At 38.3% G+C, this 25,404-nt stretch overlaps 1 protein-coding gene across 1 annotated transcript; it reads left to right on the plus strand.

Annotated features, from left to right (window-relative positions):
• Positions 1 to 2,353: 2,353 nt before the first annotated feature.
• LOC140157097 (dual specificity protein phosphatase 14-like) lies at positions 2,354 to 18,502 on the plus strand. Its single transcript, XM_072180169.1, has 2 exons — positions 2,354 to 2,647; positions 17,740 to 18,502. Exon 2 carries the CDS (start codon positions 17,802 to 17,804, stop codon positions 18,345 to 18,347), a length of 546 nt encoding a protein of 181 aa, XP_072036270.1. The 5' UTR covers positions 2,354 to 2,647; positions 17,740 to 17,801; the 3' UTR covers positions 18,348 to 18,502.
• Positions 18,503 to 25,404: the final 6,902 nt, after the last annotated feature.

A 25,404-nucleotide genomic window follows, 5' to 3' on the forward strand; every position in this document is an offset into this window, starting at 1 on the left:
AATACTAGAAGCCTTTATATATAAGATATATGTCATCAACGCCTCGTGACTTTTCATCAATAGATTGCCAACGTGACCCATTACTCTCGTCCCCGATACACCCTTTATCGATACCGTAACGACACAATTGCGTGTAAAATATGAATGGTGCATTAGAATGAGAGTGAAATTATAATTGATTGACCCCAGTAAGGGTTCTTCTTGAAAGGCTCATAATTGCATCAGCCGAAACTTTAGTGATCAGGGGCTGTGCAATAATTATGAGCCCTGGTGCTGGTGGGACGGTAAAATCCCGGGGTAAAATTGGGGGAAGGGAATTGTTGAGCCGAAACGGGGGTGGGTGGGGCAAGACATTTTGGCAAGCCGAGGGGGGGGGCAAGCGATTTTTGCCACAAATTCATGGGGCGCCTTTTTAATAAGGCTAAACCTATAGGCCTAACACTTTAGGTCTAGGCCTAGTATGCAAATTTTAGCTCGCTGCGCTCACAACATGTATGTAGATCCCAAAAATTTGGCATGTGCAAAGGGGGAGCAAATATTTTTTGGCAGGCCAAGAGGCCGGGGCAAGCAATTTTACCCGGGGGGGGCACCTTTTGGCACTCTGTTCGGATGTCCCCGGGCCATTGTACCCCTCAAAAGAAGAAGAAAAGTCCTAGAGTAAAAACAAAAAAAATGATGCAACAAAATATTCGAAACTAACTCAGATTACCTGGCACTCTGCAAAGGAAAAAAATATTACACTGGGATAGTGATCATGTGTACCTCCGGGGTGGTCAATTAAAGTTTGTTCGGCTTATATAAGGGCGGAGAAAATAAGACTCATAACACTGTGTATTGATATAGAATGGCGTGCACGCTGTTGGGCGCAGTGCTTATGCTACCGGTATGTGTGTGTTACGTAATGTGTGACTAGCGCACGCTTATGTGAATTTACGCGAGCGTGAGTTGGGACTTTATTGACGCGCGCAGTAACAAAAGCTGAATAATTTCCACCTTATAGGATAAACCGTTACCGAACAAACTTTAGTAGGGGGGGCAAAGATTTTGGCAGGCCAAAAGCAGGAAGCATTTTGGGCAAGTGGAAATCGGAGGAATTGAAGCCCGGGGGACTAGCGATTGTTGGCAGGTCGAAAGGGGAGGGGGGGGGCAGCGATTTTTGGCACAGATGTTTTGGGCACCGTTATAAGGCCTATGCCCAAAGGCAAAACATTCCCATTACCACGCGTGCCGAGAAACCGCCTTTGTACACTCTATGCGATTAACTCTACGTACGTCAGGGTACCAAATTATTAAAAGCCATTACTATAACATTTTTATACAAAATAGATTAGCATTTCTTTGCCATAGAATGTTAGCTTTTATTGTCAAATATATCCCTAACTAAGGCAATGCAAAGAAAATTGGTATTAAGGCCTACTTCCAGCGCCAATACGTATCACTCCTTCGGTCGTCTTATGGTACGATCCTTTGTTGTGTAGATCACTGTCATGTCCCGCACGCCATGTACGTACTGTGTGTTATGAACATTGTGTATGCGTTCGACTAATGATTCCATCGTAATAATAAAACGACGGGCCTGCGTTTTATTCAAAATCTCGGATTTTGGCAAAACTACAGCACCTAGAGTCTTGATTTTTGCAGGATATATTGGTTTCATGTAAAAAAGAATTTTGAAAAATATTGAGGGCATATCAGCAAATGTTATAATATGGCTGGGGGAGTATAATATGGCTTTCCCGAATGGCTTTAAGGGGCTGTGCAACGGTGTACCCCCGGGTTGGTGAATTTTCAAAATGGTCTGCCAAAAATCGCTTGCACCGCCTTTGACCGTGCCAAAAAATCTTTGCCCCCACCCCTTTTGACGTGTCAAAAACCTTTGCCCCCCCCCTTTTGACGTGCCAAAAAATCTTTGCCCCCCCCCCTTACACATGCAAGATTTGGGGAACCCGAATTTAAAACCTAAAATTGTCTTATATGATACGAGCGCAGCGAGCAGGAAATTTTGCATATTTGAATGTGTTCCGAATGTTTTCCTACACCTTTTTAGGGCGTAGGCCTAATATAGAAAAGGTGCCCAAAAATATCTGTGCCAAAAATTGAATCGCTTGACCCCTTTCAACCTGCTAAAAAATGCTTGCCCCCCTTTTGGCCTGCTAAAACATCTTTGCCCCCCCCCCCCTACAATTCACCAGACTGTGAGTACACATAATTATTGCACCACCCCTAAACTGAGAAGGTCAGAGGTGAACCTAATGAAATAATAGTCCCACATCGACGATTGTCTTTTTAAAGACTATTCTTGTTTAAAGGAAATTTTATTTGAACAAGGTCCCTAAATCGTCTTTGACTGACCTTTTTTATCAACAAAACAAAAATCCTGCAAGGAAAAAATTGTGATGAACGTCGTCGTCATCGTCATCGAAAGCCAAGTAAACGGCTAAATATAATCTGATGATGTTCTTATTGCAGCAAGGCTGTCAGCGGGTCATCTGAACTTTTATGTACAATACAGAGATAAAGTTGTCATTGAATTAGGGGTGTAAAAATTCGGCGAAAGAAGCGCCTCACATTCCGGACATCCTTACCTTATCAAGTGGCACTTGCACTTGCACTTCTCTGGTTGAATTGCTTCTTCGATTGTGCACAGGTAGGCCTATACAACAATACATGTTTATTATAATAAATATAGTACATTCTGCATTATCATTATTAGACATTGTTAGAGGCTATTTTAAATCTATGATATCATACTTTCGGGGTTCATTCATATATTCATGTCTAAACGATAAAAGTCCAACGGTTGTTTATGCCCGAGGCAGGGCATAAACAACCGTTACTTTAGTCGTGAAAATATATGAATGAACCCCGTTCATACATACCACTGATACCAGAACATTTTGTGATTCTTATTTCATCAAAATGATAAAAAAAATTATGAGTAACATTAAAAAAAAAACATGATTTTCCTTGTAATTTGTATTTTCCCTACCCGGCGATCTCACATCCGGGACTGTAACGCTGTTTATGCCTAGCTCTGGACCAATCATGCACGCTGTTATAGTGTGTATGTATGAATATCAAATTTTAAAGCAATGTGTGATTTGTATAAAGAATAAATTACTATAAAAATGTTAGTTTTCACTTCACTGGTAGGTACTGATCACATTGTTGTAGCCAAACAAAATGAGTTAAAATGATGAAAATTGCTATTTCTATTCCCAGCGCCTAGTGCATCATATCTCGCCGATCGTATTATCAAAATGAGTGAATGTCTTAGTCATCCAGTAGTTTCTAGAGTTTTTTGGAATTTATTCATTTTACTGGAACTCACTTTTTGCAACTTTGCGATGTTGCATCTCGAGACTTCATCAATTGGTGGAGCTTCGTTCATGCAGCTTATGGGATGTACAAACAAGACGTAAGGCAAATTTAGCGAGATACACACATTTTATGCATCAAGCCGGACAGCGTCTACAATGCATGAATCATCTCGTATTTTTATCATGATTAGCAGCAGAGCTTCACGCAGCTGATGTGATGTACAAACAAGACGTATGAATAGCGATATATGCATACTGTACAGTTTATATAGTACATCACTGATTCTATGATACACATGCATGCGATGTGTTTATCAAGCACACAATCAGTGAACTCAGAATAAACCGTAGAGGCTCAGGTTTTAAGAGTACACCCCGTCAGTCCGAAACCCCGCCAGTCCGAACCACCGCTAGTCTGAATTTTAAGCTTACCTGACATTAACCCTACCCTAAAACTAACCCTAAACCTAATGCTAACCCTAAACGTAACCCTAACCCCAAACCTAACCCTAACCCTAAAAATTCGGACTAGCGGTGGTTCAGCTTCAGACTGACAGTGTTTCGGACTGACGGGGAGGCCCCGGTTTTTATGCCTCCACCGCGAGGCATACTGTTTTTGCAATGTCCGTGCTTCCGAGCTTCCGTGCTTCCGTCCGGACGCTATATCTCGGGCATGCATGGGCGGATTGACTTCAGATTTTCAGGATAGGTGGGTCATGGTCAAAAACTCTGGCTACTTTTTTTGGGTGAGGTTCAAGGTCATATACTGAGGTTAAAGGTCATTTGAGGTCAGGGGCCCATTTTCCTTATTTACCTCTTTTCTCAGAGACTAGGGTCGCACGTTCCTCAAACTTGGTGGGTGGGTGCATCTTGACCCCAGGCAGAACAAGTTTGTATTGGTTAGTGGGTCAAGGTCACCTGAGGTCACCCAGAGGTCAAATGAGCAAAAACTGTTGTATGGCCATGATACTTGGTATAATTAAAGATAAATGCAATTTATCGCGTCTGATGTCACTGTCAATTACGATCCTTGATTGGTTTACACAGGTTAATCAGCGCGTAAAAGGAAGACCGATCTATCTGGTGCTGATCGGAGAAAAGGAATAGCAGCAAATGGCGAAAAAGTTCGTACTTTTCAGGCCCGTAGCCAGCCCTCCGAGTTAGGGGGTTCGTTTTTGCAAATTTCTGTTAAGTATAACTGATGAGTAATGGCCGCGTAGCGGGCATCGCGCCGCAGAATTGCGGCGAAGGGGGGTGTCTGAGGGTGGATGTTCCCCCTTCAGAAATGGGAGAATTTTGAAAAATGAAGTCCCAATTGAAGGCATTTGGTGCACAATTTTTACATTATTATCAGAAATATATGGTTTCAATTTATTATTGCAAAGAGGCAAATTAGCACGGTTAAAACAAGAAAAAGTTGCAAATCAGGCACAGGGGGTGTCTGAGGGGGATGTGCCCCCTCAGAATTGGAAGAATTTTGAAAAATGAAGTCCCAATTGAAGGCATTTGGTGCATTTTTTTAACATTATTATCAGGAATATATATGGATATTATAGCAAAGAGGCAAATTAGCTCGATAAAAACAAGAAAAAATTGCTAATCAGGTGCGTTATTTCATCAAAACTATTATCAATTATCTTATTTTCCTATGTTATATCACTCCCTTCATCTCTGAACTAAGCTTTCTCGGTTATTGTTTTTTTGCACACCAAATATTTTTTTTAAATCTTCAAATCTAGATGAGACAAAGAGGCAAATAATGACTCTGCTGTATTTATAGCATTAAATTAAGTCATAGGCCTACATAAACTGGGCCGGGGATTTTTCAAATCGTCCCGCTAATCTGAGCCTAAAATTAATAGGAAAATTACGCCATGAGCCGAGAAAATTACAATTTTGTCCTAAAATGGCCATTTCAACCACATTTCCCATGTTCTCCTTTTTTTGTGTCAAAATTTTAGGGGGTTCGATCGAACCCCTCGAACCCCCCCTGGCTACGGGCCTGCTTTTACAAGGCAAAAAGCAGCTTTTCTAGGGATTGTGGACATGGTGCCTTCACCAAAGAAAGTTTCTTACTATAAAGCCCTAACTTTTGAGATGGTTTGCATGTTGAAAGGTGAAAAATCAACAATAAGACGCCCGGTTATAAATCCGCGTTCAGCAAGTCATCATCACGACACTTGTAAACAAACCGTGCTCGAGTTTGATTGACAGGTGACGTCAGACGCGATAAATTGTCTTTATCTTTGTCTTTCATTATACATACAATCAACATTTAGAGCCAAATTTTTGGAAGGTCATTTTGGGGTCATCTGGGGTCACCCAGGGGTCATCTGAGGTCAAATTAGTAAAAACTGTCGTATGGGCAATTCCCCCCCAAAAAAACATTCCTGGCACCGCCACTGAGTATATCGACATGTCAGATCGTTCCGTGAATATTCCAACAACCAATACTTTCGACAGTCAATAATTGTACTATTTTGTAACAATTGTGTAATTTCCGGACAGTGGGGCTAGGGTTGGGAATATTGGCCTACTTTTGTAATTAAAGTCCAAAAATTATAAGTCCCAACCTTTCCCCACATTCCGGGGATAGGGATGGGCAGGGGGTTGGGAGAAGTACTTGCATAGTTAGATTGGGGTTAGGCTGGGGAAATGGAAAACGTCTCTACCCCTCGTCTAAATGAACCATTTTGTGTGACACATTTTCTAATGACATTTTCTTTCGACAGTCAATAATAGTACTATTTTGTAACAATTGTGTAATTTCCGGACAGTGGGGCTAGGGTTGGGAATATAGGCCTACTTTTGTTGTGATTTTTGTTCATTTTGAACAATTCCAATTTAAAACGAAGTTGGTTTACTCACGTTTTAGTGACATTTCACCACTAACAGGGATTTATCTCAACACGGACTTAAAAAATCCACTTTTTTTCTTAAATTAAAAAAAGGGGGGAAAATGGAGAAGAAAAAAAACATCTGCAAATTGCAACAGATTTTGATGATTTAGGCTACTAGGTCTAGAGTTCTGGCTATAAGACATAAGGTTAGGGTTTGAAATTATGATTTAGGGTTAGGGTTTAGATTTAGGGTTATGTCATAGAGTTAGAGTGTAGGGTTATGATTTAGGTTAGGGTTTAGATTTAGGGCTCAATGCTCTAGAGTTAGGATTACACCCCCCTGTATAAAACATTGTTCCATGCATCTCACAGGTACATGTATGCATGGCTGCATATTGCCTGGCTATGTAAACAATGACATGTATCTGTGTGTTGACACTGCACGAAAAGGTGTGAAGTGGCTAGAGTTCATGTTGGCTATTACATAACAAAGCTAATACTGATATAAATTATGGGAAAGTCAATGACTTTGAAATGTAAAATTTTAAACTTAGAACAATTTTGTTGGTTTTCATTTTGTGGCAAATTTGCACTCATTTTTAAATAATTGTCACTCTGACTGTGTGTGTTTTTTGTTGTAAATCCACAGGCCTTTTGCCAATGACTGGTACGTCAATGTTTTCCGAGTCGTAACATTATGCGGCATGTTGAACCGTAAAATTGTGCGTATTTTCTACAGAATGGCGCAGCACCTTTAAGCAGTCGTAACATTACGCGGCATGTTGAACCGTAAAATTGTGCGTATTTTGTACAGAATGACGCAGCACCTTTAAACGAAGTCGTAACATTACGCGGCATGCTAGACCGTAAAATTGCGCGTATTTTCTACAGAATGACGCGGCACCTTTAAACGAGTCGTAACATTACGCGGCATGTTGAACCGTAAAATTGTGCGTATTTTGTACAGAATGACGCAGCACCTTTAAACGAGTCGTAACATTACGCGGCATGCTAGACCGTAAAATTGCGTGTATTTTCTACAGAATGACGCGGCACCTTTAAAAGAGTCGTAACATTACGCGGCATGTTGAACCGTAAAATTGTGCGTATTTTCTACAGAATGACGCAGCACCTTTGAACGAGTCGCAACATTACGCGGCAATGTTGAGCCGTAAAATTGTGCGTGTTTTCTACAGAATGACGCAGCACCTTTTTGAGTCGCAACATTACGCGGCATGTTGAACCCTTGAATTGTGTGTATTTAGCAGATATGCTCATTATGCACTTACTCGATTTCACATTGCTATGGCAAGCTATTAATAGCATTTATAAGGGGGGGGTCAGAAACCTATAAGCTTACCAAATATTTGTGTTCAGCCCTGTCATACCCCTACACGATCCTAGTTTATAATACTCACATGCCTATAGCAGACTTCCAAATGTCCATAAATCCATCATGAACATGGAATTAAACAGGCTTTTATAAATATAATGGTTATCCTATCTGATATCACGTCCATGTTCATACACTTTGTCATGGAGCTGAATTCGACAGCCGCGACCTCCACAACCGTATCAAAATAAATTTTAATTTTCCAACTGAAAAATATTATGTCAGTCTGATCGCAAATAATTATAATCATGCATTATAATTAAAAGCAAAACAAAATCAACAAAATGCAGATTGTGCTTCAATTCAATGAGTTTAAATTCTGCACTATAACGAGTTGCACAACTTTTGCATTTCGGTGTGGAAGCTTGACCATTTCACCCCCCTTCACTTGCTTTTAATACGCTTCACGCACACCATTATATTCTTTAGAGTAATTGCAAAGATTTGTGCCAAGTCTACATATTTTACAATAAGCAATGAACTTTTTAGACTGCAACAAGCCTGTTTTAGGCTGATTACATGTCTGTCCTTTAAAAATATAAACTTTTTTCATTTTTTATATGATCAAAATAAATTGCAATTTTTAGGTAATTTTTTTGTTTCGATTTCAAATCTGGACATTTTTGAGTCCGTGTTGAGAATAAATTCTGTTATAGACTTGTATGGTTTCTGTCTGTACAGTGTACATAGGGAGAAAGCATGATATCATGATTTCAACACTGTGCAATTGTATGTGGGAGAATGTATGATATCATGGTTTCTGTCTGCACAGTGTGCATAGGGAGAATGTATGATATCATGGTTTCTGTGTGTACAGTGTGCATAGGGAGAAAGCATGATATCATGATTTCAACACTGTGCAATTGTATGTGGGAGAATGTATGATATCATGGGTTCTGTCTGCACAGTGTGCATAGGGAGAAAGTATGATATCATGATTTCAACTGAACAATTTTTATGGGGAGAAAGCAGTAACAGGGATTTATCTCAACACGGACTTAAAAAAATCCACTTTTTTTCTTAAATTAAAAAAAGGGGGGAAAATGGAGAAGAAAAAAAACATCTGCAAATTGCAACAGATTTTGATGATTTAGGCTACTAGGTCTAGAGTTCTGGCTATAAGACATAAGGTTAGGGTTTGAAATTATGATTTAGGGTTAGGGTTTAGATTTAGGGTTATGTCATAGAGTTAGAGTGTAGGGTTATGATTTAGGTTAGGGTTTAGATTTAGGGCTCAATGCTCTAGAGTTAGGATTACACCCCCCTGTATAAAAACATTGTTCCATGCATCTCACAGGTACATGTATGCATGGCTGCATATTGCCTGGCTATGTAAACAATGACATGTATCTGTGTGTTGACACTGCACGAAAAGGTGTGAAGTGGCTAGAGTTCATGTTGGCTATTACATAACAAAGCTAATACTGATATAAATTATGGGAAAGTCAATGACTTTGAAATGTAAAATTTTAAACTTAGAACAATTTTGTTGGTTTTCATTTTGTGGCAAATTTGCACTCATTTTTAAATAATTGTCACTCTGACTGTGTGTGTTTTTTTGTTGTAAATCCACAGGCCTTTTGCCAATGACTGGTACGTCAATGTTTTCCGAGTCGTAACATTATGCGGCATGTTGAACCGTAAAATTGTGCGTATTTTCTACAGAATGGCGCAGCACCTTTAAGCGAAGTCGTAACATTACGCGGCATGTTGAACCGTAAAATTGTGCGTATTTTGTACAGAATGACGCAGCACCTTTAAACGAGTCGTAACATTACGCGGCATGCTAGACCGTAAAATTGCGTGTATTTTCTACAGAATGACGCGGCACCTTTAAACGAAGTCGTAACATTACGCGGCATGTTGAACCGTAAAATTGTGCGTATTTTGTACAGAATGGCGCAGCACCTTTAAGCGAAGTCGTAACATTACGCGGCATGCTAGACCGTAAAATTGCGTGTATTTTCTACAGAATGACGCGGCACCTTTAAAAGAGTCGTAACATTACGCGGCATGTTGAACCGTAAAATTGTGCGTATTTTCTACAGAATGACGCAGCACCTTTGAATGAGTCGCAACATTACGCGGCATGTTGAGCCGTAAAATTGTGCGTGTTTTCTACAGAATGACGCAGCACCTTTTTTTATTCGCAACATTACGCGCGGCATGTTGAACCCTTGAATTGTGTGTATTTAGCAGATATGCTCATTATGCACTTACTCGATTTCACATTGCTATGGCAAGCTATTAATAGCATTTATAAGGGGGGGGGGTCAGAAACCTATAAGCTTACCAAATATTTGTGTTCAGCCCTGTCATACCCCTACACGATCCTAGTTTATAATACTCACATGCCTATAGCAGACTTCCAAATGTCCATAAATCCATCATGAACATGGAATTAAACAGGCTTTTATAAATATAATGGTTATCCTATCTGATATCACGTCCATGTTCATACACTTTGTCATGGAGCTGAATTCGACAGCCGCGACTTCCACAACCGTATCAAAATAAATTTTAATTTTCCAACTGAAAAATATTATGTCAGTCTGATCGCAAATAATTATAATCATGCATTATAATTAAAAGCAAAACAAAATCACCAAAATGCAGATTGTGCTTCAATTCAATGAGTTTAAATTCTGCACTATAACGAGTTGCACAACTTTTGCATTTCCGGTGTGGAAGCTTGACCATTTCACCCCCCCTTCACTTGCTTTTAATACGCTACGCACACCATTATATTCTTTAGAGTAATTGCAAAGATTTGTGCCAAGTCTACATATTTTACAATAAGCAATGAACTTTTTAGACTGCAACAAGCCTGTTTTAGGCTGATTACATGTCTGTCCTTTAAAAATATAAACTTTTTTTCATTTTTTATATGATCAAAATAAATTGCAATTTTTAGGTAATTTTTTTGTTTCGATTTCAAATCTGGACATTTTTGAGTCCGTGTTGAGAATAAATTCTGTTCACTACACTAGTGGCATGGCTTCTTCAGACTGGCAACTCATCACATCTGACTGCTTGCTTTTATAGGCAACAGGAAGCACTGTAGAGGGCGTGATGAGTTGGTCAAAGATGTTGTTTCATAAATGGCTTCCGCTTATGAAATACCCTGCGGTGACTGCCCAAGTTCCTACATTGGTGAAACTGGTCGTCCTTTTGGTATCCGACTCAAAGAGCACCAGAAAGAGGTGGAGAAATTTGAATCAAAACCATTTACTCGAGCAAAACGCCAATCATCTGTCACGGACATTCACAAATCCGCCATCACTGATCATGTGGCCTCTACAAATCACTCCATCAATTTGGAGGACTCAAAAGTGATTGATCTTGAAGCCGGCCGACAAGACCACCAGGTGGCTGAAAGAAGCCACCTGGATCCGCCGAAAAGGACAAGACACTCTAAACAAGGACGAGGGGGCCTACTCACTCAACAACATCTTTGACCAACTCATCACACCCTCTACGGTGCTTCCTGTTGCCTATAAAAGCAAGCAGTCAGATGTGATGAGTTGCCAGTCTGAAGAAGCCACTAGTGTAGTGGTGAAACGTCACTAAAACGTGAGTAATCCAACTTCGTTTTACTTGGAATTGTTTAAAATGAACATAATTCACAGTTGATATCAACATTCCTAATGTACTTGTTCAAAGAATAGGCCTACTTTTGTAATTAAAGTCCAAAAATTATAAGTCCCAACCTTTCCCCACATTCCGGGGATAGGGATGGGCAGGGGGGAGGGAGAAGTTCTTGAATACTTGAATAGTTAGATTGGGGTTAGGCTGGGGAAGTGGAAAACGTCTCTACCCCTCGTCTAAATGAACCATTTTTTGTGACACATTTTCTAATGAAAAGGGTTTGTTGCTGTCACTTAAGTTTGTTCGGCTTATAAGGCTTGTATTGATATAGAATGGCATGCACACAGTTGGGGACAATGCTTACGCTAGCTAGTTGTGTGTTGCATTTAATGAATGACACGCTTTAATGTGAATTTACGCCAGCTTGAGTTAGGACTTTATTGACGCGCACGCCGCAGAGTAACAAAGCTGAATAATTTACGCCTATAGCTGAACAAGCATAATACAGGCCTACAGCACTGTTTTAAATGAAAAAATATCTGACCATGTCCCTTTATATTGAGAGTTTAATAGTGCGATAGCAAGAGTTTAAAATTAAAAATAATGTTATGGATAATGGCGGTGACAGGGGTGTGGGGGAAATTCAATGAGAACTCTTGCCCTCCTCCCCCCAATAAAAACCTAAAATTATGACATTGTCCACCTTTTGTGGCAATTTTTATTGATTCCCCCCCCCCCTGAAATTCACTACCCCACAATGCCCCCTTCCCCCCCCCCCAAAAAAAAAATTGTTCTGGTGCTGCTGCCACTGGAGATGAAGAATGTACTGAGGTCAGTGGTATCTAGAGTCTGTGGCCATCAGCAGCTTCTTCTCTTGATTTGTATAGACTGGGAGTGTCCTAAATTTTATAGCTAATTAAGCAATTTGTTTCTGCATTGTACTTATGAATAATACTGTTATTTACATTCTTGTTACATTATTGTGATAGCATAGCAACCATACATTAAATTTAGTTCATTGTTGTCGGTACTCCGTAGTTAATTGATAATTTCTTGCTAGTTTAACTGGTGTAAAATGTATGGACAAGCCTTGAAATAAGCAGGCGCGGGGAGCAAATTTGCTCTCGTAAAGCCACCAATTGCTCCTGGTCCTTGTAAAATTCACATGAACCAGGAGCAATTTTAAAAACAAATTGCTCCTGGTTCCAGTTTTGCACTTATGCAATAGTGCTGGTATTGTATGCAGAAAAGGATTACTATTTGAAAATTTCATCAGAAATTGCTCCTGGTTCTTGTAAAATCACAGTGAACCAGGAGCAATGTTCAAAAACAAATTGCTCCTGGTTCCAGTCTGCTTATTTCAATAGCTGGGCAGATTATTACCACAATTGTGCATTTGGTGATACAAGCACCAAAATTGGCACACAGGCTTCTGTTGGGTCACTAAATACAAAAATAACGTTAGCCAAATTAAAATCCAAGATGGCCGCCGTTTTTCAAGATGGCCGCCATCGAATGATGGATATTAATGTTGTGGTGGATAAAGTTGCAATACAAGTACAAAAAATTGGATTTAACTGTTCTTAGGGCCTTCCTATGGGTCAATAACTTAAAAATCCAAGATGGCCGCCATTTTTAAAGATGGCCTCCATTGAAGGCCAAATATTGATATAACCGAAGATAAAAAGGATATACAAGGCCCAAAATGAGAAATGAACATCCCTTTGGGTCCATCATCATGAACATTACAATTACAAATAATCATTAGCCACTTGATAATTCAAGATGGCAGCCATTTTTCAAAATGGCTGTCACAATGTGACACATACAATGTATGCATAATCATATTACGAAGTATCTAAGGGTCATACAGAACCAAATGTTGCAGTTCATATCTCCCTTGAACCTATCGAGACAAGAATCAACAACTTGGGTCCCATTTTCAAGATGGCTGTCATTTTCAAGATAGCCGCCATTTTCAAGATGGCCGACACCATGCATCACAGCTTAGAAGTAAGCAGTCTGAATTTAGTATCACGTAACTCTTGCTGTTGCTTCGTGATATCTGTTGCCACTATCAAGCATGGCATGCACAAAGTTAGAGACACAGCGGCATTATTGAATCCAGTACTGTCATTGCTGCAGACCAACCACTCGCTACATTTAATAGGCAAGCAGATTCATTGGTCCTGGCCTGAGAATTACGGTGAATACAAGTTTGTGATTCGAAGGATTACACATCGAGATGGCTGCATTCCAATCCATTGGATCTCTTCTTAAAGATAGTGGTTGAACAAGTGCATTTACTAAAGCTGGGGTGGCATCGCCTGGTACTTCAGGATCTTTCTTGTCAGCTTCAAGCATCACAAGAACGCGCCAAGCACATCACATATTCAGCTGTCGGTCTTTATAGGCTGATGAAGATAGCATACAATGACTATATACTCTAGTGAAACACTTGAGAACAGAAAATACGTAATCAGTTTCGGAGACTGGCAAGAGGGAAATGTCAGATCCTGCAATTCCAATTCTGGTATCTCATTCTCGTCACGGAACTCACTATTCTGGCACTGATAAGTTCATTCAGAGATGCAAACTTTTCTTGCGAGGTCTTGTCTGGACAGTACTGATACCATACTTCTTTGCTAACAATAATTTCAATTATGCACATTGGCTACAATTTATGATAGGGATATGATGACCCTTGAGCAACGCCATCCTGAAGTAGCCAATGAGTTTCGGAATGGAAATCATATCGGAACTTTTCAGCAATGGCTATAGACGAAGCTCATGAACAAGTCAATGCTGTTATTGAGGGTGACGGGGAGCAATTGGTGTGACTGAGGATCCATCAGCCCTCAGAAGGTGGATGGTCGCTGACACTGAAGTCAGTCATCTGGTTTCTGAATATGAAGCAACATCAGAGGCTAAAGATGCAACAGTAAACACCAACCACCATGAGAAAACAATGAAAGTACAACAACAGTTCCTTGACAAAGCTTGGAACCTAACGAAAGTTCTTCAAGACATGGGCAATCCTTTCCAGGAGGAGTCAAGTGACTGGCTCTTAACATAAAGGACATTGCACAACCTAGTGTTCATGAACTATTTGGCAAACATTATGAAAGGGGCACTGAGAGATTTGGTGAGTTTATCAATCGACTAGAGAGCCAAGAACAAGACTTGTTCTATACATCCATCACAAAGAACACAATTAGCTTCTTCATTCAAGAATGTGATGCCACTGATTCCAAGCAGAAAGCCACACTGTAATCTCTTCTCACAGCTCTTCATATCATGCCAAAGCAGGCAGTGTGCTATAAACGAGTTCTTCAAATATGAGCAGCCAGTTCCTGCATAATCTCTGAGTGACAACGGAAAGCTATACACGTGCCCGACATCTGGCCTTACTGACACTCTTCAATCTCAAGTGGTGTTACCAGCCAAAGAGCCAGAAGTAGAGGCTATCGTTGTTGATGGATCAGCATTGATAAACTGTCTGCCCTCACGTACATCAACAACATTTGACGAATATGCCAGAGTAACTGTCATCCCATATGTACCAACACTGTCTGCCAAGTACAAGATAACAGACAATGTCTTTGACGTCTACCTGCCATCCAGCTTAAAGTCTGAAATAAGATTGAAGCTAGGAACAGGAGCCAGAAGACGGTGACAGGATGCGTGGTGCTGAACAATACAGAACTCTTCCATTTACTTGCAGACAAAATCGCTGACATCGATACAGTCGATCCGGTAGTCGTAACTAAGGAGGAACTTGCCCTCAGCAATAATGTGATCAGTTTGGACGATATTTCTCCATGTAGCCATGAAGAGGCAGATACGCATATGTTTAAACACACGCCACAGACATGCGGTAAAAGAAGGCAAGAAAGTCCTTGTGATAAAGACAAATGATACTGATATTGTCGTCATTGCAATATATACCCTGCCATCCTTGCAAGAACTTGGCCTGCAGAAGTTGTGGCTTTCCTTTGGTCAATGATCATATCTGAGATGTATACCAATACATGAACTCGTTGATGCAATTGGCCCTGAAAAGACTAATGGAATGCTCGTCGTTCACGCCTTTAGTGGTTGTGATATTGAGTCTGCCTTCCGTGGTAAAGCAAAGCCTGGCAAACATGAAATGTGCATAATGGGGTATCAAATGTTTTCTCAAAACTATTAAAGTAAATATCCGCCAACACTTGATGCTGCTGCTCTTGAGACAGGTTTGTAGTCACAATGTATGACAGGTCTAGCACTGCTACTCTTTGCTCGTAAGCAGAGATCATTTGATTCGATCCCACCTACTCGATCGAGCTGCATTGGTAAACAGGCTGCCTACCGTACCAGGCAGGTATGATTTGGAGTCATTCAACAGTATCCCAGCCAGAGAATTGGGGCTGGCCACAGGAAGCTGAAATTTGTAAGATCTTCTGGAGTACCTTTCCTCCTATTGCGACTATTGGCCAAGAACTAACAAACTGTGGATGTACTAAGGAATGTCGTGGACGATGCAAGTGTTACAAATATGGTCTTCCCCGTACACCACAGTGCTCATGTCCATGCCAGGACTGATGAGAACAAGTTTTATTACATTTATGTTAAAACACAGATTTGTAAGCATCAAGGGTACACTTATATGTTAAGCCAGATCACAATTCATATCATCAGGTTCTTCAATTATGACACTACTTAAATATATATATATTTTGATGATTCGTTCTTGATAAATGACCACATGAGAGGTTAACTGTAGCTTCACTGTATGACCATTTGATTCTTTGTAACATTAATATTTGTTATTCAATGGCGGCCATCTTGAATAAAATGGCGGCCATCTTGGATTTTTAAGTGTTTTTTATTTCTTCATGACAAGATACACAAGGAGAGGGTAAATGCAACTTTTGGTGGTTGTATGACCAATTAATTGTTATAGCATCAATATATGTCATTCAGTGGCGACCATCTAGGAAGAAATAGCCGCCATTTTGAAAAATACAGTCGCCATCTTGGATTTTTTAAATGTTTTATATTTCTGCTTGATAAGTGACACAAAGAAAGGTTAGTTGCAACTTTTGGAGCTTGTATGACCAATAAATTCTTTGTAACATTAATATGTGTCATCCAGTGGCGGCCATCTTGAAAAAACGGCGGCCATGTTGGATTTTAATTTGGCTAACGTTGTTTTTGTATAAAGTGACCCAAAGGGAGTGTCTGTACCAATTTTGGTGCTTGTATCACTAAATGCACAATTGTGGCCATATAAGTCAATAATCTGCCCAGCTACAAGGCTTGTGTATGGACAGACTGGTGAGTTTACATTGGTAAATTACTAAAATGGTAGTAAAATTGTTCATAATATTATTGTAGCCACGTAGTTACATGTATACATCATTGTTATATATTTTACTGTGAAATATAAATAGTTTCTATTTGTACAGAATATTTTGATTGAATGAAAGTATATATCTTGGTGAACAAACATGTACGTAGCTCGCAACCAGCATTACAGTTAAGCACTGTGTTTTCTGTTGAAAAAGAACCAAATTCCTTTTAGGCTGAGGTTTATATCCGGATGTAGCTTTCACAGAATTAATATAAATTTACTCATTAATAACTTGTAATTTCCATTAACTATATTAAATGAAAGGTTTTTTTCATGGTGTCGTTTAATATATAGTGAAGAATTTAGCATTTTTACAACCTATTAAGGACCCATTATCGCTAGTTGTCACAAAAAAGGCCCAATCAAAAATCACTCAATTTATCATTTCAATGATCCTATTTGTATGGTGAACAAAATTTATCTGCAAAACTAGCACTAGCATGCTAGCAAAAGGCCAGGGCTATTTTTCCAATCTAGCTAATTGTTGCGGAAGCTGAGGGAACCCCAATATAAAGTGCTACAATGTTTACCATTTGTCATTTGTGCCTTCCTCAGAAAAAAAATGGCTTGCAAATATTACAAATTGTTTTTCTAGGTCTTTACAAATGAATCGCAGTTTTCTAATGTATCCAAATGAACTCAACATGCCAGTTCTGACAATAATAAAATTAATCCCAAAAGAACAAGAAACAAATTCCATTTGTTGTACATAATCATGAGATTGAATTTTCAGAGTTGCTGGTTGGCAGAAAATGCTTCCAATTAATTATTCTTTCTGTGTTTTGTGCTCATGCGTGTAGAGCAGGCCTTCTCAACTGGCGGCGCGTGCGCCACTTGTGGCGCTTGGAGTCAGTAGAAGTGGCGCACAGTAATTTTAATATTTTTTCCACATAAATCTTGAACAAAAAAGAGGTGAAAATACTCAATCTGGGCCTTTAAAAAACCTTAAAATCCATGAGCTTCCGGGGGCGCTGCCCCCTGGACCCCGTCCCCCCATAAAACTCCACCACTGCACCGTATCCGCTATTCGCCCACTCTAACTCACAAAGTCCTCAGGCGCCCTTAAACATTTTGGCACTTCATGATCACAGAAATTTTCCAGTTGGCGCTTCAAATAAATTAGTTGAGAAGGCCTGGTGTAGAGTAACAAGTCAATATACTTAACCAGTTTTTTATCATTTTATCTTTTCTCAATTCATACAGAACCTTCCACGTTGACGTCGCTACTCAGGTGCTGCTTTTCCCCGCCCCGGGAGTCTGACAACATGGCGATACGCTACTCCCAACTTCATCACATCAGTGAAATAACTGACCAATTATATCTCACAAGTGCCTACGGTGCAAGTAGTCCGACAGCACTCCGGGCGAAAGGCATCACATGTGTCGTCAACGCAACACTGTCATTTCAAGTACCCACGCCATCGAATATAAAAGATATCGAATACATACGGGTACCTGTAGATGACGCACCAAGTGCCAATTTATCCATGTACTTTGATTCTATCGCAGACAAGATATATAATGTGAAAAGAGCAAGAGGCCGCTGTTTGGTACATTGCTACGCAGGCCGTAGTCGTTCAGCATCGCTTATAATGGTGTATCTTATGAAATACGAACACATGACTTTGAAACAAGCGCACACGTATGTCAGAGGTAGGAGACCAGTGATTAGACCTAATCCAGGGTTCTGGAAGCAGCTGATTCATTACGAGCGAACTGTGAAAGGAAAAAGCACCGTGAAGATGGTTCCTTCATCTATTGGCTGGATACCAGATATTTACAAGGAAGAAATGAAAGGATTGGTTTGGTAGCAATGGTGTGATTATCATTCATGCATCCTGGATGTACATACAGTTATACACCCAGGACTTGCAGAATTTTAGAATTTCAACTTGCCCATTGGGCAAGTGCACTTAGAAATCCACTTGTCCAACTTTCTCTTGCTTTGGTCTTTGCACTGCATGTTCACCTTTAGACTATGCCATAGTCGATTTTTGATAAATAAAAATGTTAATAATCATGATAAACGCATTCAGTTGAACTCGAAATTATACTGATATTTATTACATCAAAATACTAGTATAAAATGGTTATGAAAAAGTTTATATAATTATATTTGTGACAGTAAAAGTAAAGTATAGGCCCACGTGAGGCTTATATTATTGAATGCAACATATCATAATGGCATAATTATAATGACACTTCAATACTGAACAATTCTAATTTTAGAATCTGCCAGTTTATTATCCGAAAAACCGACTATGGACTTTCACTTTTAAGCAGAACTTTACCGGGACTCACACACTGTCAATCATACTTGTTTATCAATAAAATCTAACCACAAGACTAAGCATGGTGGTACAATACGCGCTAGATGCATACGTTCATCCACCAGCACAAAAGCGCCGCATTCCCTAGATAGTTGGGTACCATGTATAGTTATAATGGTACCAGTGCAGCGTCGGGAGGATTTAAACAATAACGAGATCTGGGCGACCAATCACAAGCCAGATTCATTTTTAAAGATGCATTACATCATCACCAATTTTAGTTAGGCCAGAAATTGGCCTAACTCTCAAGGCAAAGTCAGTAGTCCACTTGGGAAGCTAACAAACAGAGGCGACGGTGACTGAAAAGATCAGTTGTGAAAATCTATCAATTGTGCACACATTAATTAAATCAGAGTTTTAAGCTTAAATGTAATAGCCAGAGTATGCACAATTGGCAAGTGGACTACGGAGAAGTCTAGTTCACCTTAAACTCTTATAAATATTGTCCTGTAAGGTTGTCACCGGACAAGGCATTGCATGCAGTATCGGATAGTAAATCTTGAAGGGCGCCTTCTAGGAATATCAGTTGACATGATTGTAATCATATCTGTCATTTTAAATCTAGTTATTACCAGTTGGGCTTAGGGCTGACATATCAGTGTAGTTGTCAGAGATCAAATTTTAGTTCTGCCAGGCAGGGGATTCTGTGAGGCCTGTGTGCAACATCAAAATTGGTAGAAATTAAGTTCCTTAAGGGGCCATTGATGGCAAACGTAAAGTGATGTTCATACATGTATACCCCACTAAATACAGCGTCTTTGTTGGCCCCAATATCAACCTACTTTACATGGCATAGTCATAAAATGGCTGTGGCAACTTGAGCACAGTATCAGAGAGGGGCGAAATGTAGACCCATCTCCATACTCCAGAGACACCAATTTAAAACTACAATGTAGTGGTGGGGTCCTGACTAAGGGAGGGGGGGCTCAAGCCCAATCACCCCCACCCATTTGGTTATGCCACTGTGTACAGTCTATAATATCAAATTGATTAATTTGAATTAAACAATTCATCGAGTGGTCATGGGCAGCACCATTGGACATATTACAAGACTATAGATACCAGTGACAGATGATGTACACAAACAAAAAAATAGGCACTATTTTGATCATTTTCATCAAGGTTACTTAAAACTTACCTAGCTAATTTATTATACAGCAGGGTCTTTGCCTTTTTAATATGTTATGAAAAACTCAATTTAGAAAATATTTACCAACAGAAATAAAAATCCATCGACGGAAAGTCTTGTTATGCTCTCACAAACTTAGAAAAAAATGTGAAAAATACTACAAATTGGCCAAGGTTACTGCTGTTCCATTCAAAAGCACAGGAAGACCACCCACATCATTGAGGTCACCTTTCTAGACTTCCTGTCTATTGGCAGTAATGGCTACTACCAGTGCTAACATCAATGAATTGTTCAAAACAAATTAATAAATTCGGTATTATAGACTGGTGTATGTTGAAAGTTAAATATAATGTCATAAAATTTGACACTAAAAGATACTAGTACATGTACATGTGTCAAATATGGCGAATAGTTTTGTTAGAAAGTGCAGTGAAATATTGCATGCATATTTATTTGGTGAAACAATGTAGCAACAGGGTCTTAATTGTTTGTTATGGTTTTCAGTGAGTTTTACACATATATACTTTTTAGTGTGCATGCAGCTCAGGCATCACATATTAGGCCTACAATACATGTAGGTGATTGAACTGTGAATAAAGTAATATACTTCATGGTTTGAATGGACATAGGCGAAATCGTTTAATTGGCTGCAAATGGGAAATAGTGACCATACATATCCCTAAAATACCATGTAGTATGTTATTTTGTTGCAATACACCTCATACATTTATTAATTTTTATGAGAGAATAACACCAATTCATAATATTTGATATTATAGAAAATATATAAATCACAATTACAAGTTCTACCTTCTGTACTGTGTGCATTTCGAAAACACAAACACATACCGGTAAGTGAATATAAACTTTATGCTCCAGGATGATGCCGATGTAGTGATGGGAGAAAAACTATTGACCAGTAAGATATGCTGTACTGGGATAGGTCAATATACCAACATACATTATGTGTGTATGTTGGTTGCGTCAAATTGCAATTGACCAATGATTTAGTGCCATTCTCTCATGAATATGTCATGGTATGTTACCAATTACTTGTAGCAGTGTGCAAAAATATTGTATTCAAGTGACCCTTTTATTTTCAAATTTAAGAATAAACCAAAAAGATTTTATTTATTTACATTTTGTTTATTCAGGGTAGCCTCATCAGCACTTAGTGCTGCTCTCCCTGAGGGCCCTGTTCTAGTTGTAAACACAGAGTCTAGATGCTTTTACTACACAATATGTTATAATTAATTAAAATGTGCATTTTAAACCTACAAAACTTAATATATGGAAGTAAAATATCAGGCAATAAGCTTAATATTATGTTTGAAAACATAAAATGCTAAAATTGATGTTATTATTGGCCCACTTTCGGTTTTGTGTCAGATGGGGGTTGGGAGGGAGGGTGTCAGCCTATTTTTAGGGTTGGGCCTATTTTTAGGGTCGGTCGGGTTACGCCAATCAAGCAAATTTTTTTTAGTGCTGTAATCGATTGTCGTAAGTATCGATAGTCGGAAAATACATAGACTTCCGACATGTCGAAACACTCAATGTCAGTATCGATACACAAACGACATGGCACACATTGCCAAAGTCATGTAAAATTGCGGATTTTCAATACCACTTTCGTTTGTTTGATGCATGATCCATGTAGTTTTAGCTGTTAGGCTTCAATACACTTGTTGTTAACTTGTTTCTGGAACTTACTGATAATAAAATTGGTAAACTCAAATCCGTGTTTCAAACTGCGTGAGTATCGATAATAGTATCGACATGTCGGATGTTTGCCTCCCGACATATCGATACCCAGAAAGCTTATCGATTACAGCACTAATTTTTTTTAGGCCTAAAGCTATGAAACATTTTTACACTTCTCTTAACACTTCATTAAAGGCAATATTGGGGATTTGTTATAGGCCTATCAGAAATGTTTTCAAAAAATCAGTTTTTTGTTGGAAAGAGAATGGATGTGCTATACAATTGGACATACCCTGCAACTTGGAATGCAAGTGATAATCTGAAATTTGTAAAGTAAAATCTCAAATTTGGTCAATGTTAGAGGAGTTTGTCCATACAAATGCTATGTATGCATTTGAATGGGACTTCAAATTTATCAACACTGCCATTTTCCTTGTGTTTGCCCATTTTTTGTGTGGTATACATTATACCCAGTGTCCGAAATAAGGAAAATATGGAGGTTGTCCCGAGGATAACTAAAGCATGAATTCTGCTTGTCCTCAAAATATTTTGGTTGTCCCCAAAATATAAATGTCATGTTTTTGAGTACAAAGAATCCAAATAGAGGTTGTCCAGGGGATAAGTACATAGCTCAATATGGTTGTCCCCAGTGATTTTTGGACAAGAGGACAAGAGGATAAGCACTTATTTCGAACACTGATTATACCTATATATGACAATTTTATTGACTTATCAATCACTTTTTAGCAATTCCCAGAAATTTTAATTTGTTAAAATTGCTTCGCTGAGGTAATTGATTGTGCCTTTTAAAGCATAGTTTTAATGTGTATGTTACATTATATTAATTGTTTCCAAGCCATAATGTATGATCTTTTTGCATTTTTTTTAACCTGATTTTTTGGCAAATGAATGTTTACACTAGTCCCAACCTATATTTAAGTTGGAATCGGTCAATTTAGTTTGTAGGATAACATAGCAATTTCAATAAGACATATGGTTAAGCCAAAAGCCATGTATTACTAGACAAAATGAGACATTTACATAAATCTGTAATTTCTATACTTTCAGTAGAGAAATGTATTCGAATGGAGCTTCAGCTTTGTCAGTATTGCTGCACCTGTTTTCCTTGTTTTTGTCAAATTTTTCCTGGCAAAAACACCTAATGACAAATCTTTCACTCTGTAAGCAATTTATGAACAATAATATTAATTTTTTACACCTTCGCTGTGATCACTGAATAGGCCTTTAACATGTTTAAAGTAACAGAATAGCAAAATATTATATAGTGCTACAAGTATTCATGCAAGTTGATTCTACTTACACTTTATGTGTCATTACATGTACCATATTCATTCCAATAAGCGCCCAGGGCGCTTAACAAGTCATTTTGGGTGGGCGCTTATTTTTTTACCTCATTTACCTAATTTTTTATGAGGGGCGTTTATTAGAGACAAATTTACGTATATAATAAAAGGGTCCTGAGATGTTCTAGTAGCTTTTCTGATGCAGAAAATGTATTGCAAGTTTACGCCAGCTATTTCACTGTATCTGTCACTTCAACATTAATGGTAACCTTTAGCAAATTGAAAATACACTGGGTGGGCGCTTATTGGGGCATGGGCACTTACTGGAATGGATACGGTATGTCAGAAGTATTTGATTGTACTATTCTGTGATATGATTTCCATGTAACTATTTATGCTTCCTCGTTATGTCATCATAACAGCCAGAATTGATTGGAAAATTAAGAAAGCAATAATAGATAAGAAATTATGGCAAATTGATTTTCAAAACAAATTGTTTGATTTTATGAAAGTTATAGTGATATATAACTAACTTCCCAAAACACAAACTTGTATAAATATGTAATAACATTTTAAATGTCAGGTTATAACATGATCATTTTCAAACATGTTGTTTTAATATTAACAAAGTGTAACTAAAATACATCAAAAAACATTTTACATTTCTTGCAAAATAATGTTTTTTGCCAACATTTTGAAATGTTTTGAACGTTTTATGACGGACATAGTATCTCATGGAAATATGGGTTTCTGTGAAATTGCTAGCTTAAGCTTAAAAAAATGTTTGTAACAGTGTTTTATTTGGTAAAAAAAATTTGTATAGCATTGGAAAATCATAGTATCGTACAAATTGTATAAGGTATTGTGAATTATCTATTTAATGTCAATATATGTAAAAGCAAGTGTGAAAATGTGAATGATAAACACCGCACAATTTTAAAGCAATTAATATTAATGTTGTTGTTGAAAATTATATATAAATTATATGATTATTTATTTTTGTAAAATTTAGGATTCTTAAAATACTATGTCATAATGTCACTTACTTGTATTGCCTGTGTGTATTTATTTCTAAGCTACTAAAATGAAAGAAAAGAGGCAATCCCCCGATTGCTGTGTTCTTGCCAGCGAACCAACCAAGCTATAAATGTAGTTTGAGCATATCATAGGGTATCAGAGAGCATGGAGCTAGAACTAGCTTAGCCCCGGCCCCCGCACTCCATTCATCGGTGGGTATTCATGCTCGTAGAAAATTTCGCGAAATAATATAAGGGGTGTTTTCAGATGAAGAAACGTGATTCGCGAAAAACACAAAAAAGGGGTGTTTTTTCAAACCATGTGTTCGCGAAATTGAAAAAAAAAAGGTATTTTCGTCGAGAAAAGAAAAGAATTATTAGAAATATCGTTTGAGTTTTAGGGAAAATAGGGGTAGTTTCGAAGGGCAAATAATTCGCGAAATCGCTTTAAAAAGGGTGTTTTTCCTTAAAAACTTCGTGAAATGAGATGCAGAAGGGGTGTTTTTAAAGTTCACCGACAAGCATGAATACCCGCGGATGCACGGAGTGCGGGCGCCGGGAGCTTAGCTAAATATGTTCAGATTATCCTATCTAGCATGCACTAATAAGTAGTTGTATGTAATTGGTTAAAAAGCAAATTAACAAATTCTGAATTGTACCCAAGCATAATATAGACGGTGTTGAAATGTAATAAATAACTTTTCAAATGAGCAATAATTTGTGAGGCTTTTTCCTTTGTATTGTCTGCTCCCTGTTCTGTCCTAGGGGGGCACTGACATAGGGGGGGGCAAGCTATGAGTACAACATTGGAGTCTCAGGGGGCAGTTGCTGAAAGTATGATGCTGCAAACAAGTCTTATTGTAACATGATTTTTTTTTTTAAAAGGCAGTCTCTCAGTGTAGACTTTGCCGCAAAGGGTCTTTTGGGGGTAAACAAGAAAAATATGGTGTTTTTAGGACTGCATATGGTCATTTTCACGGTAAAGGGTGTAACTTTTGATTTTTAGGGTCAAAATTTCAAACCACTTAAATATGTTTCTGTTTACTGAAATCATGCATAGAAGCAACTTAAATTCAAGTAAAATAATGTTTCAAGGCTTAAACCTTTTGATTTCTAATAAAAATTTGACATTTGCATAACATTTTGGTTAAAATCTAAGAAAAAATGTATTTTACATAACCTCAGAAAATTTTGACATGAAAGCTGGAATACATGTGAAATTCCATTCCAAAGTAAGTCAACAGATATAAGTTAAATTTTATACCATGTTTTGCTATGTTTGTAATTGCAGTTTTGAAAATTTTTAACATCAAGTGTCATTTACAATGGAAATTTCCAAACCTTAAACATATTTTTTAAGTTTTAATTGGGTTCCTAAAATAATTTGA

The sequence above is a fragment of the Amphiura filiformis genome, chromosome 7 (genome assembly GCF_039555335.1).
Source record: "Amphiura filiformis chromosome 7, Afil_fr2py, whole genome shotgun sequence".
NCBI classification, from domain to species: domain Eukaryota; kingdom Metazoa; phylum Echinodermata; class Ophiuroidea; order Amphilepidida; family Amphiuridae; genus Amphiura; species Amphiura filiformis.